This window comes from Megalops cyprinoides, chromosome 1 (assembly GCF_013368585.1).
Source record: "Megalops cyprinoides isolate fMegCyp1 chromosome 1, fMegCyp1.pri, whole genome shotgun sequence".
NCBI classification, from domain to species: Eukaryota; Metazoa; Chordata; class Actinopteri; order Elopiformes; family Megalopidae; genus Megalops; species Megalops cyprinoides.
In genome coordinates this window covers 1,508,471-1,521,158 of record NC_050583.1, presented here as the reverse complement: position 1 = coordinate 1,521,158, position 12,688 = coordinate 1,508,471, and the positions used below count along the sequence as shown (strand labels likewise).

The window sequence follows — 12,688 nt, the reverse complement described above, 5'->3', positions numbered from 1 at the left end:
AGCCTACACGCCACCACTTCTGCTCCTGAGAGAGGGCGAGAACACCTGGGCGACCGCCATCCTCCTCGCTGGTGAGTACACCGCTCTGCCCTGGGGGATTATGGGATATGTGGAGGCTGGAGGGGCCGCTGGTCAACAGCGTGAAGAAAGGAGGCCATCTGGCATCCAGGGGTGGAGGTGGCACGGGGGGGGGTGGGGTGAGGAGAAGCGTAGCGATTCAGCCTCGGAGAGGTGACCTGCGAGAGAAGGTGCAGGGGGATGCAGCGTGGCTGTTGTGGAGGTCTGACATCACGGCTGGGGAGCTGTTCTCCCCAAAACACGGTACTGCTTCGATCCAGGCCAGGCGTGGAGGGCACACTAATCACTGGGGTTCACTCCCCACGGATCAACATCTGAGGAACTGGGTTTTTCTGGTTCCTCACATCCTTCCCTCCTGGTTGGGTATGGTACACTTGCTCTACACTTCCACCCTGTGATTTCCAGACCCTGTGACGGCTTTAACACAAAGATGCCTCAATTTAAACATCAGTTAAAAGCTGGAAACAGGGAGGGAGAGAGAGAGAGAGAGAGGGAGAGAGAAAGAGAGAGGGAGAGAGAGAGAGAGAAATGGGAGGGCCTCCTTCCCATCGGCAGAAGGATGGAGTGTTGCACTGGGGGATTCACGGGATGAGAGACTGTCCTGAGGCGGGAAAAACAGTGGGAGGGTCCATGTGCATGGCAGGGTGGGGTGTGGTGGTTCAGGAGATGGATTTGAAACCGGGAGGTTGCAGGTTCAAACCCAAGGCAGGGTACTTTTGCTTTACCCCTCTGTGGGAATGAAGAGGCTGGGTATGGTAGGCTGTGTTATTCTGGACAGGGGAGTGTGTTAGTCCAATACATAATGACATAACAGCGTTCAACGGTATTTAAAATTAAATGTGTAAAACGAGCGAGGCTCAATAGGAGGGTACATAAGACAATGAGAAAACGACAGGGGAATAATGAGAGACAGAAATAATAATTCATGCAGCATCCTTCACGTACCTTCATTCCGTGAGACTAGTGGCAGAGGACGTTAATAGGATGCTAAATGTATAGAAAGAGGAGTGTTGACATTAGAGGAGCTATGTGCCCCTCCAGATAACACAAAGTCATCAGAGATTACAACGTGCTTTTGACTTTTAGTGGATTCGTTTTTCTAATTAACAAAAAACCTTTACAAACCATTCATGGCTGTGTTTGAACCACATGGCATCAGTAAATTTCTGTCGTCTAGTATTCTGTCTTAAAACATGATGTGGAAACACTACAAAACCTGTTCTCTCAACTCACTTCCAGTCCACTGTAAATGAAATCAGCTGTGCTTGCTGTTTGCTTGCAAGGTTCTTGGGAAATCAGTTGAAAAAGGACTGAAAGTCAACAAAATCACGGCTTTACGTGTACATTGCGGTGAAGTCACTTGTTGATCTAAAAATAAAACAAGATCGGCAACCTCAGTGTTATTTACTGAAGCAATTCAAGTAAAACTGCTCCTCCCATAACACAGCAAGGCCTTTATCTTCTCAGAGAGAGAGATTTTTTATATTCCATATTTTGTCTGAATTTGTGATTTATTGGTGACAGGGTCTCATATGTAACTGTGCAAGCAGACACCTTCAAAAGGGATTTATTCTATTTGGTTTCAAAGAATCTTACTGATGAAGGATGAACATAGGAAATTTTACTTCCAACAAAAGCATGTTACATTTTGTTTTTCCTTTCCCACAGTCCTGCCACTGAATCTTTACTTGTTTTGCTCAACCACATTGGCCATTGTTGCTTTCTTTGCAAAATTACAATTATATTTACAGGTATTGTGGCTTTACTGACTGCAAAATCACACAAGAAGTATTTAAAATGGTTTGCAGGTAACATAAACAGATTTGGATAGCATTTTATAACAGCATGCAATTAATTAAAATAGTAGTGGTTTTTTAAACAATAATAATTTGTTTAATAATAAAAAATCAATAATTTTTATACATTAGGAGAAATGATTATGATTTTCTGTAATGCTGTAAAAGTCCTTGAAGGCATCACAGTCTCTTGTAGATTTTCATGCAGGGAATTCTTAGACTGAAAGCAGAACGGTAGCTTTAGTTCACCGTCACGCTTCCTTCTGTCATGAGCACATACCGATGAACGCTGAAATCAGCACAAACATGCACAACCAACTGCAGCAGGACAGAAGCTCGGCGCTCGGCGTGCAGCTCGACGCTCGGCGTGCAGCTCGGCGCTCGGCGTGCAGCTCGATGCTCAGCGTGCAGCCCGACGCTGAAGGAGGAGCAGATGGAAACGCCTCTGTCCGCAGCGTGACCTCCTGCTGGACGCTCGTGTCATTGACAGGGAGCAGGCACAGGGCTGGGGGATTGTTCACTCAGTCTGCAAGCTCAGCATGTTCACTGGTGTCCTTGCTCTGATAGGATTAGCCAGGTCCCCCTCACAGCAGCAGCGGGTAACGGGCAGGGAACCGGGGAGGGGGGGCATCATGAACTTGAGCAAGGGATTATGGGAATTGGGTCATGCTTACAGGCACCTTATTAAAATCCAGGCTAAGAAAGCCACCCCCCACCCCACCCAAACACACGTCTTATTTATTATATATGTATCCTAAATCCTTCCAGATAATGATCTCATAATTAAGACATTAAGAAGATCACTGTGTTCCTTCAGCAAGGTGCCAGGAGCCATCTTGGTCAAGTGGAGGAGAATCAATAAGAGACCATTCTAGCAGTAGAAAAACAGCGAGTGCTATGTTAATTAAATGAGTGTCTCTTCCTTCTAAAGATGAATGGCCTGTTTTAACTGAGTACAGCAGAAACAGCAAGGGCACATACAGATAGAAAGGTCTATGTAGGAACCAATGGCAACAATCCCTTTTCCATCCTTGCAGTGGCTCCCAATCTCCAGCATTCAGTCAGCATGTCCTGCTGCTTCAGAACGCACACGCGTGCAGCTGTGCCCTCACAGCTTTTTAACATCTCCCTCTCTCTCCCTCTCTCTTTCTCCTCTCTCCCCTCTCTCTTTCTCTCCCCTCTCTCTCCCTCTCTCTTCTTCTCTCTTTCTCCTCTCTCCCTCTCTTGCCCTCTCTCTTTCTCCTCTCTCCCTCTCTCGCCCTCTCTCTTTCTCCTCTCTCCCCTCTCTCCCTGTCTCTCTCTCCGTCCCTCCCTTTCTCTGCCCTCTCTCTCCCTCTCTCTTCTTCCCTCTTTCTCCTCTCTCCCTCTCTCGCCCTCTCTCTTTCTCCTCTCTCCCTCTCTCGCCCTCTCTCTTTCTCCTCTCTCCCTCTCTCGCCCTCTCTCTCTCTCTCTCTCCCTCTCTCGCCCTCTCTCTTTCTCCTCTCTCCCTCTCTCGCCCTCTCTCTTTCTCCTCTCTCCCTCTCTCGCCCTCTCTCTCTTTCTTTCTCTCCCTCTCTCGCCCTCTCTCTTTCTCCTCTCTCCCCTCTCTCCCTGTCTCTCTCTCCGTCCCTCCCTTTCTCTGCCTCTCTCCCTCTCTCCACAGTTCCATACATCTCATCAGAATCTCTGAGCAACTGCAGAGTGTGGCCTAAGGTCACCAGCAGGCAGCGCAGCGCATCGCGACTACATCACCTCTCCTCCCATCGGCGTGACGACACGAGCCAGCAGCCATGAACCTGGAGCCGCCCAAGACGGAGATCAAGTCCGCCACCCGCGTCACCGGTGGCCCCGCTACACCGCGCAAGGGACCCCCCAAATTCAAGCAGAGGCAGACCCGCCAGTTTAAGAGCAAGCCCCCGAAGAAGGGAATCCAGGGGTAAGCCTGACCACCACTCTGCACTTCACCTTTCCACCAGAGGTGGCAGCGTTTGAAATTCTAAAACACGTATGTGGTGTTGAGGTATCTCTTGTCTTGACTCCTCCGTTTGTCCTTTTACCTCCACAGATTCGGTGACGATATTCCTGGCATGGAAGGATTAGGCACTGGTGAGCTCTGCATTGCTTTGCCTGTGATCAGGTGGTCAGGGAGTCTCAGCTTTCTGCAGTTAAATGACAGCAGTACCCCACACGTTACAGGCACACATTACAGGCATACATTACAGGCATTTGTGACAGGCACACCATTACATTTGCGTAACAGACACTCCCACCCAGAGCAAGCTGACGTTACATGACATAAAATTTATAGGTGATATCCATTTGCACAGCTATTTGTTGATACAATTCCCCAGGGTACAATATCAGAGTCAAAACAGGCTCGCGCATACACACACACACTTTGACTTTGAACACCAAAAGTCGACTTTGAACGACTTTGAGCGGTCCACACCCACAAATGGCCTCCGTTAGAAACCTTTATGATCTGGCGCCCGGCAGCTCATCCAGGTCACAGCTCCATCCCCGTCACACGTTCTGAGATAATCCCGTTTCCATGACGAGGTGATCATGTTCACATGCGCCACAAAGCGTTACAGTCCGAACAGCAGGACGTCAACTACCACCCTGCCAATCGCCTTAATGTGAACCTACCATGACTAACACAATTCCATAATACCATACCGCACCATACTTCACAGCACACTCCCATGAGGGGCCATTTTCCATTTGGGCATGGAGAGTTTCAGAGACGCTCTTAACCAGAGTGACTTGCAGAAAGTACATTCAATAGGGTTGGGCAAGTGGCCACACAGATGCTGAATCATTAGAGCCATCCTTGAAATGCGGTGCCGTTTGGGGAAACATTGACACAAGTGCTGCCACAAGGCATACACCCTCAGATTTTACCCCCAGTCTTCAGAGTTCGTACACACGTTCTCGGAACTGCTCACAGGCATGCACTGTTTAATAACATCCAGTTTTATAAATGATGTAATTTAGTAAGTGATCACAGACAACCCTTTTGTTGGTGACTTATTTTATGCTATGTAGCATTCGTTACATTACATCGTTCTTTATGTTTTCATTGTTGTTATTAAGCTTCTCACAGTTTTCACCGCCAGATTTGCGATACTTTGTAACGTTAAATCATTGTTTCCTCGAAGCTAACATTAGCTAGCATTTTTCCAATCTAGTCTTCTAATCACACCAGTGTGACCGTATGCCCAAAAGGGTTAAACAGAAGGTAACATGGAAATATTGCATAAAGTGAATTTCTGCTTTAGGAGTTATACCTTCAAAGCAGCATGTGCAGGTCTGAAAGGGACAGAGCCATGAAAAGGGCGTGGGCAGACAGACAAGAATCTCACTCTTTGCAGAAGGGAAAATCATTAGCTGTGCACATTACTGATGCCCCATACTTTCCTCCACAGACATCACTGTCATCTGCCCATGGGAGGCCTTCAACCACCTGGAGCTGCACGAACTTGCACAGTACGGCATCATCTGAGTCCTCCACCTTCCCACAACTCCTCTGTGCATTCAGCCCCCCTTCGTCCTCAAGCACTCCAGCTGGCTCCTGCTCTGCAGGTCTGGCTGGAAGTGCCCAACAGCGTACTTCACCCACCAGAACCAAGAACAGCAACGATAACAAAAAAGAGGAAAATGCAAAAAAGATCTACAAAAAAATGTTATCTGTCTGTCTTCCTCTCTATGGTTTCTTTTTTGTTTCCTTTAGCCAAAGGTCACATCCACCTCTGCTCCTCTTTAGAGCTCTCTATGAGATCAGGCTTTGCTCTGTCGTAGAGACCCCGACCAGCCGACATCCCTCTTCCTCCGCTCTTTTCTCCTGTCCTCTTTTTTTCTCCCCCCTCTCGTCCCTCTTTCTCTCGGAATGAAACATGAAACTTACGCAAGCAATGAGACCTCCCAGTGAGCAAAGCAAGCGATCGAACCCGTGGAACGCCTGGCTTCTCGTTTCACGAGCCCAGCGCTTCCTTTACCATCTGGAAAGCACTTTCATCTTTAAAAATATATATATTATATCTATACCTTGGTCCTGTAGAAGAGGGCCCGAGCTTCGGGATATCTGCTGACCATTGCTAGCGTAATCTTTCATCATGGCTTACCCCCCTCAGCTCACCCCAAAACTTCTGCCCTCTTTTGTCCCCATCACCAGTTGTGTAGGAAATCCAAAAACAAAAAACAAAACCTCTTTCATTATCAGCGATACGCCATCTGTTCTGTTCTTACTTCTCTTCTCTCTTTTTATACTTAATTAACTATTGACATAATTCCTATATTGGTTTATGAGTACACTCAGGGATATCAGCTTGTTTCACTTTGTTTCGGGAGGCTGTTGCTGACAGACCTCTTTCCTGCAGCTCGATTGTGCTTTCCTTCTTTTTCAACCTTTATTTGGTTTGTTTGTTTTTTTTTCCACTATTAAAATGAGATGAGAAGTGTGGGATGCCCACACCATCTCGGCTTTCGCACCTCGCAGGTCTCTGCAGACTCCCCCTGGCTGAAAGTGCACACTTCCTCATATGATCGTATCATTGATCCCTAATCTGTAAATTGCACTGTGCTTGATTTTTATTGCACGTGTTCTTTTTGCATGTACTGTGTTGTCTCTGTCCCCCATCTCCGATTCATCACTGACAGTTTGATTCCATCAAGTCATTTTCATGATTTCATCATTGTAGTCTTTCCATTTCCATTTCCAAACCTTCACTATTTTGGTGTGTCGCCCCGTGCAGATGTACATATGGCTTAAATTTCCTGTATAAGGCAGCTGCAATGCTGAATGGGGCTGATGCTACATCTGAGTAGCTGGCAGTGTGAAAGACTATGCAAATTCCTGGCACAGGTTTGCACTATCATTCATATATATTTATATATAACCTTTTTATTACTCTCTCTTTTCTTTCTTTGTCTCCTCTGCTCTTATAATCTCCTATTCTAACGGGTGGGTTGAAGCCGCTGGGTGCAGCAGTGAGACACCTGTGCGGTTTGGAAACCTTGCCGTGCTACTGGCAAGCCGCAGCAGGGGGTTGTGGGTAGTGGGAGGTTGTTCCACACCCTGCTGCGGCTTGCCCGCTCAGACGGCTTTGAACAGTGAGAGTGTGAGGCTGCTATATGGCCTGAGCAGCTGTCCCATGTCCCAAAGCAAGCTCGTGTCCACCCTACAGGATCAAATCAAAATAAAGCTTCAAAAAAAAAAGGAAAAAATAAAGCGGCTGACGTGTGGGTTTGTGTCCAGGCTGCGTGAGTTTGCGTCCGGGCTGCGTGAGTTTGCGCCCGGGCTGCGTGAGTTTGCGTCTGGGCTGCGTGAGTTTGCGCCCGGGCTGCGTGAGTTTGCGTCTGGGCTGCGTGAGTTTGCGTCCGGGTTGTGCGAGTTTGCGTCCGGGCTGCGTGAGTTTGCGCCCGGGCTGCGTGAGTTTGCGTCCGGGCTGCGTGAGTTTGCGTCCGGGCTGCGTGAGTTTGCGCCCGGGCTGTTTGTTTGTTTGTGTGTCATGCAGGTATCGTCTTCTGCAGAGACACAAGAGCACACACTTGATTCACTATCACAGCTGCTTACCATGCAGACAGGGACCACAGAGTACACTGAACTCCTGCTTTATTCAGTACCACATTCTGTACAGTATATCCATTTTTCAATGCAATTTCCCCCATGCTCTGTGAAACAGCCTTAACTAAAATTAAAACTAAAATTAAAAGCTGGGGGCATTCAGCAATGATTATTTATTCAGATGATTTACACTTTCTTGTTGTTATTTTCACTAATTCCAAAGGATAAATGTGTGTAATATGTGAAAAGTGGTTTTTAAATCATAGCAAACTGTAACTGCACACTCAGAGTTCAATGGTTGTAACTACTTTGCTGGTGCCTCCCAGTGGTAAGATGTTGTTACTGCAGTTCGCTGCAGAGAGAGCTCCTCCTTCTGGTGAGGGGACAGATCAGGTAGTACAGAATTACATTACATTATAGTAATTTAGCAGACGCTCTTATACAGAGTGACTTCCATATTTACTGAGGCAATTCTGGGTTAAGTACCTTAGGTACAGGGGTATAGAAGCAGTGGCCCAGCAGGGAATCAAACCAACAACCTTTTGGTTATGAACCCAACCCTAAGGATGCTTACTTCTCAGTCTAGAAAGGGTCATTTTATTTCAGTTTGGATAAAATACACTAGATCAGCCTAAGAGTCTTGCTGTACAGTGATAGGGTGACCATATTGATCTATCCAATCACCAGCGACATATGTGACGATTGTAACCAGTCACAGACCTCCTGTGAAATACAAGTGCTGAGCATGAACAGCCAAACCTTAACAGCGCGACCCTTTCCAGACAGAGGTGTCTCGACAGGTGACTTCAGCAGAGTGGGCTAGCGCAGGTAGATAGCAAGAACATGAGCGAGAGGGTGTCACAGTCCCTAGAGCTGCTTCCTGCAGCTGCAGTCACACCCACTGTGGAGAGAAGACTGCCGGAGAACAGTGGGGAAGAAAGCTGCCCGTGTGCCTGCTGCCTCAGGGGCCTGCGAGGGCACTTTAATGCAGCCTGCTGCTCAAACACATAGTAAAGGAGTGCAGCTTACCTTCAGGTATCAGGATTTGTAATGAGAGTAGCGTTCTGCATTGAACAGTGGCAGGCTGAAACCTCAAACAGGAAGCAACAGCGGTCCCGTTGGACTAGACCCTCTCATTTGAGGCTGTGCCCAAAACCTCCCTCTGCTCTTTGTTTGCTGGCCTCTCTAACCACCCCTCATAGTGAGCCTGTCTCTCCTCTGTAGGAGCCCTGGCAAGGGGGCCTGTTGGGCCCTCTGGTCATCGCTGTCTTCTGGTTTGTAGCTTAAACTCGCAGAGGAACCCAAAAATGACATGATGGACGTTCATTCACACAACTGCAGTGCATGGCCTGTTAATGTCTCTTGCCAAGCTTATAAATTATACGTATAATGTATAATATACACCAATTCATCATCCAAATGTGATGTTTTCCATAAATATGTGTTCTTATGAAGACAGTCGCTATGTTTGTAGCGGCTTGCTGTCTACAGAGCGCCCAAACACCAGCAATTCACCGGCCGGCTGATTATCTAGCTGCTGTATTATCCTCAGCTGTCTGGCTAAAATTACTTGCTTGCAAAAATAACCAGCCAGCTAGCTTACAACATCTCATTCCGTCACTGTCATTTAGCGGATGCTCTTATCTAGAGTGACAATACACACATTACAATTTTAACAATTTATAAAACTGGACATTTACTGAGGCACCTGGCCCAAGGGTACAACAGCAGTGCCACAGCAGGGAATCAAACCAGCAATCTTTTGGTTACAAGCCCAGTTCTTTTCCACTACAACACACTAGTATGTAAAAGGCTAGAAATAATTAACTAGATAGTTAGGTCCCTTGTCAGCAACAGCTGGTAACCAGCTGTTAGCTTGTAGGCCAGACATTGGCCATTATTGACTGCTCAGCTGAATGTTTTTGAATGAGGGACCAGGGGCTGACAACCAACCATGGAACCAGAGATGCTTTTTCCTCTTTAACAATCCTGCCATAGGCTGCCATCACAGACCCTGCGAGACGATGACGGAGCACAGAGGGAGGGTATCCCTGCCCTCCCACTGAGTGCTGTCAGAAAACATTCACATTGGGGGGGCTTCTGGTGAAGAGGGGAGGAGAGAGGGGGCGGGATAAGGCACAGTCTCTGCTGAGGCAGAGAGGAGTCACATGGTAACCAGTGCAGCAAACAATGTTACAGACAGACCACTCCCACTCCGGCGCTCACGTCCCGACAGCCAGTCTGTGCAAAGCTCCTTGGGCGGTGGGCGGGGCCTCGGTGGCGCGCGGAGCGGATTGGCCGACAGGATCCAGCGTGGGGGCTCAGCGCCGGAGTGACTTCCTGCGCCGAATGTCGTCCAGCAGCCGCGTGGAGATGAACACGCTCAGGATCTGAACACCCAGGACGGCCACGCCCGCCGTGGCGATGGCGGCGGAGTGACGCTCCACCCAGCGCGCCATGCCCCCCAGGCAGCCGCCCAGGAACACCACAGCCTGGGCGGAGAGCTCGTCCAGCCGGCGTGCGCCCACGCCACACTGTGAGTTCCACACCGTGCCGTTCTCCAGCGGGTCCAGGCAGCAGGACGCAGGCACCCCACACGCCTGCACCCCCGGAGCTGAGCAGTTAAAGTACCTGCAGGGCAAAGGGGGGGCGGCATCGTCAGAAACCAGGACCCCGACCTCGACTCCAAGCACCCCTCTCAAGGACTCAACTCAGAGCCCAGCTGCCAAAATCCGATAAAACCATAACCCAGACCTTCTCTGCCAAAATCTGTTTTCCAGTCACACCACTCCAGGATAAAAAAAAAATCACACTTTAAAAGAGTTGATTACTTCATTGGAAAGATTACATTGCTGCACCTTGAAATTGGTAGTTCATTGACAGGTGAAATCAGTGGGGCAGGCTACAGGAAAAGGTCTTGTGACTGGAAGGTTGCAAGGTCGACTCCCAGGAAGAGTACTGCTGTTAACCCTTGATTAAGACAGCACAGGTAGCTACATGGATAAAGGCTGGAGAGAAGAGAGCGCACTCACACATTGATGTCCCAGTCCCGGTAAGTGTCCGCGCCGCAGCACTGCAGACCCGTTTGGATCTCGTCCATGATGAACCGCAGATCCAGGTCGTTCTGATAACGGGCCATGGCCACCAGCATTCCGGAGCGCAGGTAGCTCTTCACCTCTCCCCGGAGGGTGTAGACCACGATGGCGGCCAGCACCTGGGCGGTCACCAGAACCAGGACGCCGGCGCTGAAGGCCCGGAGCAGGCAGTAGTTCTCCCTCAGGGTCCCCACGCACCCGGAGAGGCAGAGCAGAGACAGCGCCAGCCCCAGCGATACGAACACCAGCATGGGGTCGGTGCCGATGTAGCCGATCTTCTCCTGGGCGAAGGACTCCTTGTCCACCAGGCCCCACAGGCCCAGCGACAGCGTCACCAGCCCCAGCACGGAGAAAAGCAGGTTGCTGAAGAAGAGGAGGGTCTTCAGCAGGTGGTCACATGGGCTGGCGTCTCCCCAGACTCGCCCTCTCTCAGCAAGCTCTCCAGAGGAGTCTGACCCCGCTCCAGCCTTCCCATCATACCCCTCTTCAGGCTCTGTGGGACCAACTGCAGCTGCCCTCTCAGGGTCATCATCTCCCTTTAAACAGAGAGAGAGAGAGAGAGAGAGAGAGAGGGAGGAAGAGAGAGAGAGAGGGAGAGAGGGAGAGAGAGAGAGAGAGAGAGAGAGAGAGAGAGAGAGAGAGAGAGGGAGGAAGAGAGAGGGAGGGAGAAACTTCAGATTGGGGATGACTTTTTTAAAATGGTTGTCGTACCCACTCATTTCCATAATTTGACTACATTTAGATTCAGTCACTTGGCAGATGTTTTCATTTACAGTGACTTACAAAGCAGGGTTCAAAAGCGCATTTAATGACATCATGTACATAAAGGTACAATAATAATCCAACATATCACATCTGAATATGTGTCAGTCCAACAGATTGCGAGTGAATAAATAAAAATAATATAAACAATAAATAGTGTTCATCCACAAATCCTGAAATTTCCCATAGCTGTGATGCCATTCAGAGAGCTCCCTCTAATCACAGACAGCTCTCGGAGGTTTCAGCTGGTTGGAGAGATAACCTTTCCGTACGGTACCTTCGGGATGAGAGGACTGGCCTCATTGGTGTGTACGTCGTTGTCCCGTCTCCTCCAGAAACGAAGGAACCCCACCAGCTTGAGCAGCACCATACTTCCCAGCTGTCTGGACAGGACGTGCCGTGGACTTCCTCTGAAGTCTCAGGCAGTCAGCTGAGAGAGGGAGGCTGAGTGAGAGAAAAGGGAGGGAGAGTCTGTCAGGAGTTACCAGGGAGCGCAGCTCTGAGTATGGCCTAAAGCCACAGGGAGCAGAAAACAGGCATCATGTGAGAGTCACAGCACAGAGATTAAGGGGGCTCTTGCGGTGTTGGTTCAGTGGGCATTTCATGGACGGAGAGGCACTCTCTGCATGCCTGTGGAAATGTGCACGAGTGCTGGATATGACCCAGTCTCTGAAAACTGCCTTCATCTACCTTCAGAAATAGTTTTAATGCGTTCGTTTTTAATTAGGTTTGTTTGTTGCACCGTGTTTGAATCAGCCCGCATCACAGACACAGATAACTGCAACATGACTTGGGAGTAACACATCCAGACCTAATTCAAATGAATTTGATATTATAAAAAAGCATGAAGATTTGGCTTTCTATTAGAAAGTGCTTGTTATATGTTACATTCTGTAGAGACGCTGGCTGCCACTTCTCTCATAAATGAGCCAAAAACAAAAAGTTAAAAGAAAACAATTTATTTTTAAAACCAAACAACAAAACAAAGGAAAGCAGCCTATGCAAACCAGCAGAAGGGACACAGCGAGCCTTTCTCCTGCTCTGCAGCCACACCTGTATTTAATCACCTTTCAGTCAGTCAGGTGTGACTCATTATCCAATAGGTTGGCTCCCCAAACGTGATTTTGCCAACATGTGCACATAATTACAAATGACTGACACAACTGACAATTTACGATTACCATTTAGTCCAACGAAGAGGTGGTGAGGGCTCTCCTTCACATGTTCCTATAAACTAAATCATTATTACATCTTTGTCATTAAGCAAACGCTCTTATCCAGAGCAATTTACACAGATTACCGTTTCACAGGACATCAATTTATACTGCTGGATATTTACTAAGGCAATTCTCAGATAAGTATCTTGCCCAAGGGTACAGCAACAGCGCCCCAACAGGGAATCAAACCAGCAA

The 12,688-nt window shown here is 48.4% G+C and overlaps 2 protein-coding genes across 2 annotated transcripts; one reads left to right on the top strand and one right to left on the bottom strand.

Moving 5' to 3' along the window:
- Window positions 1-5,469, top strand: pde6gb (phosphodiesterase 6G, cGMP-specific, rod, gamma, paralog b). The gene is made up of 4 exons (XM_036551961.1): window positions 1-71; window positions 3,517-3,789; window positions 3,919-3,959; window positions 5,282-5,469. The coding sequence occupies exons 2-4, from the start codon at window positions 3,644-3,646 to the stop codon at window positions 5,356-5,358; spliced, it is 264 nt and encodes an 87-aa protein (XP_036407854.1). The 5' UTR covers window positions 1-71; window positions 3,517-3,643; the 3' UTR covers window positions 5,359-5,469.
- Window positions 5,470-9,740: 4,271 nt separating this feature from the next.
- LOC118780768 (tetraspanin-10) lies at window positions 9,741-11,646 on the bottom strand. The gene is made up of 3 exons (XM_036533452.1): window positions 11,554-11,646; window positions 10,452-11,050; window positions 9,741-10,050 (listed from the first exon to the last, which is right to left on the bottom strand). The coding sequence occupies exons 1-3, from the start codon at window positions 11,644-11,646 to the stop codon at window positions 9,741-9,743; spliced, it is 1,002 nt and encodes a 333-aa protein (XP_036389345.1).
- Window positions 11,647-12,688: the final 1,042 nt, after the last annotated feature.

Bases quoted from the DNA above. Each gene is read 5' to 3' on its own strand.
- pde6gb (XM_036551961.1), top strand. From the start codon at position 3,644: ATGAACCTGGAGCCGCCCAAGACGGAGATCAAGTCCGCCACCCGCGTC. The intron at 3,790-3,918 runs GTAAGCCTGACC...TTACCTCCACAG, and splicing joins CCGAAGAAGGGAATCCAGGG to ATTCGGTGACGATATTCCTG. The intron at 3,960-5,281 runs GTGAGCTCTGCA...TTTCCTCCACAG, and splicing joins CATGGAAGGATTAGGCACTG to ACATCACTGTCATCTGCCCA.
- LOC118780768 (XM_036533452.1), bottom strand. From the start codon at position 11,646: ATGGTGCTGCTCAAGCTGGTGGGGTTCCTTCGTTTCTGGAGGAGACGG. The intron at 11,051-11,553 runs GTACCGTACGGA...CTCTGTTTAAAG, and splicing joins CCAGTCCTCTCATCCCGAAG to GGAGATGATGACCCTGAGAG. The intron at 10,051-10,451 runs GTGAGTGCGCTC...TTTGCCCTGCAG, and splicing joins CGGGACTGGGACATCAATGT to GTACTTTAACTGCTCAGCTC.